The 1,338-nt window shown below is 36.9% G+C and overlaps 1 protein-coding gene across 1 annotated transcript in view; it reads left to right on the top strand.

Annotated features, from left to right (window-relative positions):
- LOC147009435 (uncharacterized) overlaps positions 1 to 851 on the top strand; it is a 27,624-nt gene extending 26,773 nt beyond the window's left edge. The window contains 2 exon segments of the mRNA XM_085861911.1: positions 1 to 516; positions 518 to 851. The exon segment at positions 1 to 516 is cut by the window's left edge and continues 536 nt beyond it. Coding sequence (XP_085718037.1) covers positions 1 to 516; positions 518 to 541 — 540 coding nt within the window. The 3' untranslated portion in view covers positions 542 to 851.
- The last annotated feature ends 487 nt before the right edge of the window (positions 852 to 1,338 follow it).

The raw sequence follows: 1,338 nt of genomic DNA on the forward strand, positions 1-1,338 counted from the left end.
TCTTTTAATCATTCATCCAACCTTAAAGCACACTTGCGAATTCACAATGGTGAGCGGCCATGCAAATGTATAGTTTGTGGAAAATCTTTTAATTGGCAATCCGATCTTAAAACGCACATGAGAATTCACAATGGTGAGCACCCGTACAAATGTATAGTTTGTGGAAAATCTTTTAATTGGCCATCCGATCTTAAAACGCACATGAGAATTCACAATGGTGAGCGCCCGTACAAATGCATAGATTGTGGAGAATCCTTCATTCATTCATCCAGTTTTAAAATACACATGAAAAATCACAATAAAGAACACCCATACAAATGCACAAGTTGTGGAAAATCTTTTCATTGGTCATCCACCCTGAAAACACACATGATAATTCACAGTGGAGAACGCCCGTTCAAATGTACAATTTGTGGAAAATCTTTTAATCAGTCATTTAACCTTAAAACACACATGACAATTCACAATGGTGAACGCCCGTACAAATGCACACTTTGTGTAAAATCTTTTAATCGGTCATCCACCTTTAAAACACACATGATAATTCACAATAGAGAGTAGTTAAAGAATGGTGTTTCGAACACACTTCAAAATTTACATGTAAGTGAATGGGAAAAAAGGGAAACACTTTTTGACCTATACCTCAAATCCCCCCAAATTTCTTCCTATTGCTCTCTTCCCCAACTAAGCCATTCACAAATATAAATCATCATAAGACCAACTATTTGTGGGAAGGGGAGTGGAATGCAGGGGGAGTGGATGGTGTTTCACATTCTTCATATATATATATATATATATATATATATATATATATATATATATATATATATATATATATATATATATATATATATGTATATTCAAACAGTGAACCAACGAATATTTGTTGATGTATACCATTTCTTGGTTTAAATATCTTTGTTGAGCTGAGATGAAATGACAAACCTCTCTTAATGCTCTTGTCTGAGCATGTCATTTTGAGATTGTAGTCGATTATTTTTCATTTGATTAAATTATCCATGAAGAAATATAAAGAGGTTGTGTTATATATATTGTTGTGAGTGGGGTTCGGTGGCGAAGAACGGCCGCCAGGTGGAGCAGTAAATAGCCGTCTCTCACCAAACACCCGGAATTTAAGTCGTGACTATCGGACAACTCCGAAGGTCACTGGTCACTGAAGGACCATGATCGCCAATTCTCTGATGGCGTGGGGTAGGGCTAATAGCCAAATTTCAATATACCTAAGTCCCCACGTCATCGAATTACCGGGGTAGTCACACCCTCGACGTTTGGATATGGACACCCAGCAGGATTAAAAACAAAACCTGTCAAAGGGCG

This window comes from Eptatretus burgeri, chromosome 17 (genome assembly GCF_056783735.1).
Source record: "Eptatretus burgeri isolate ZD-2024b chromosome 17, Ebu_testis_v1, whole genome shotgun sequence".
Classification (NCBI taxonomy): domain Eukaryota; kingdom Metazoa; phylum Chordata; class Myxini; order Myxiniformes; family Myxinidae; genus Eptatretus; species Eptatretus burgeri.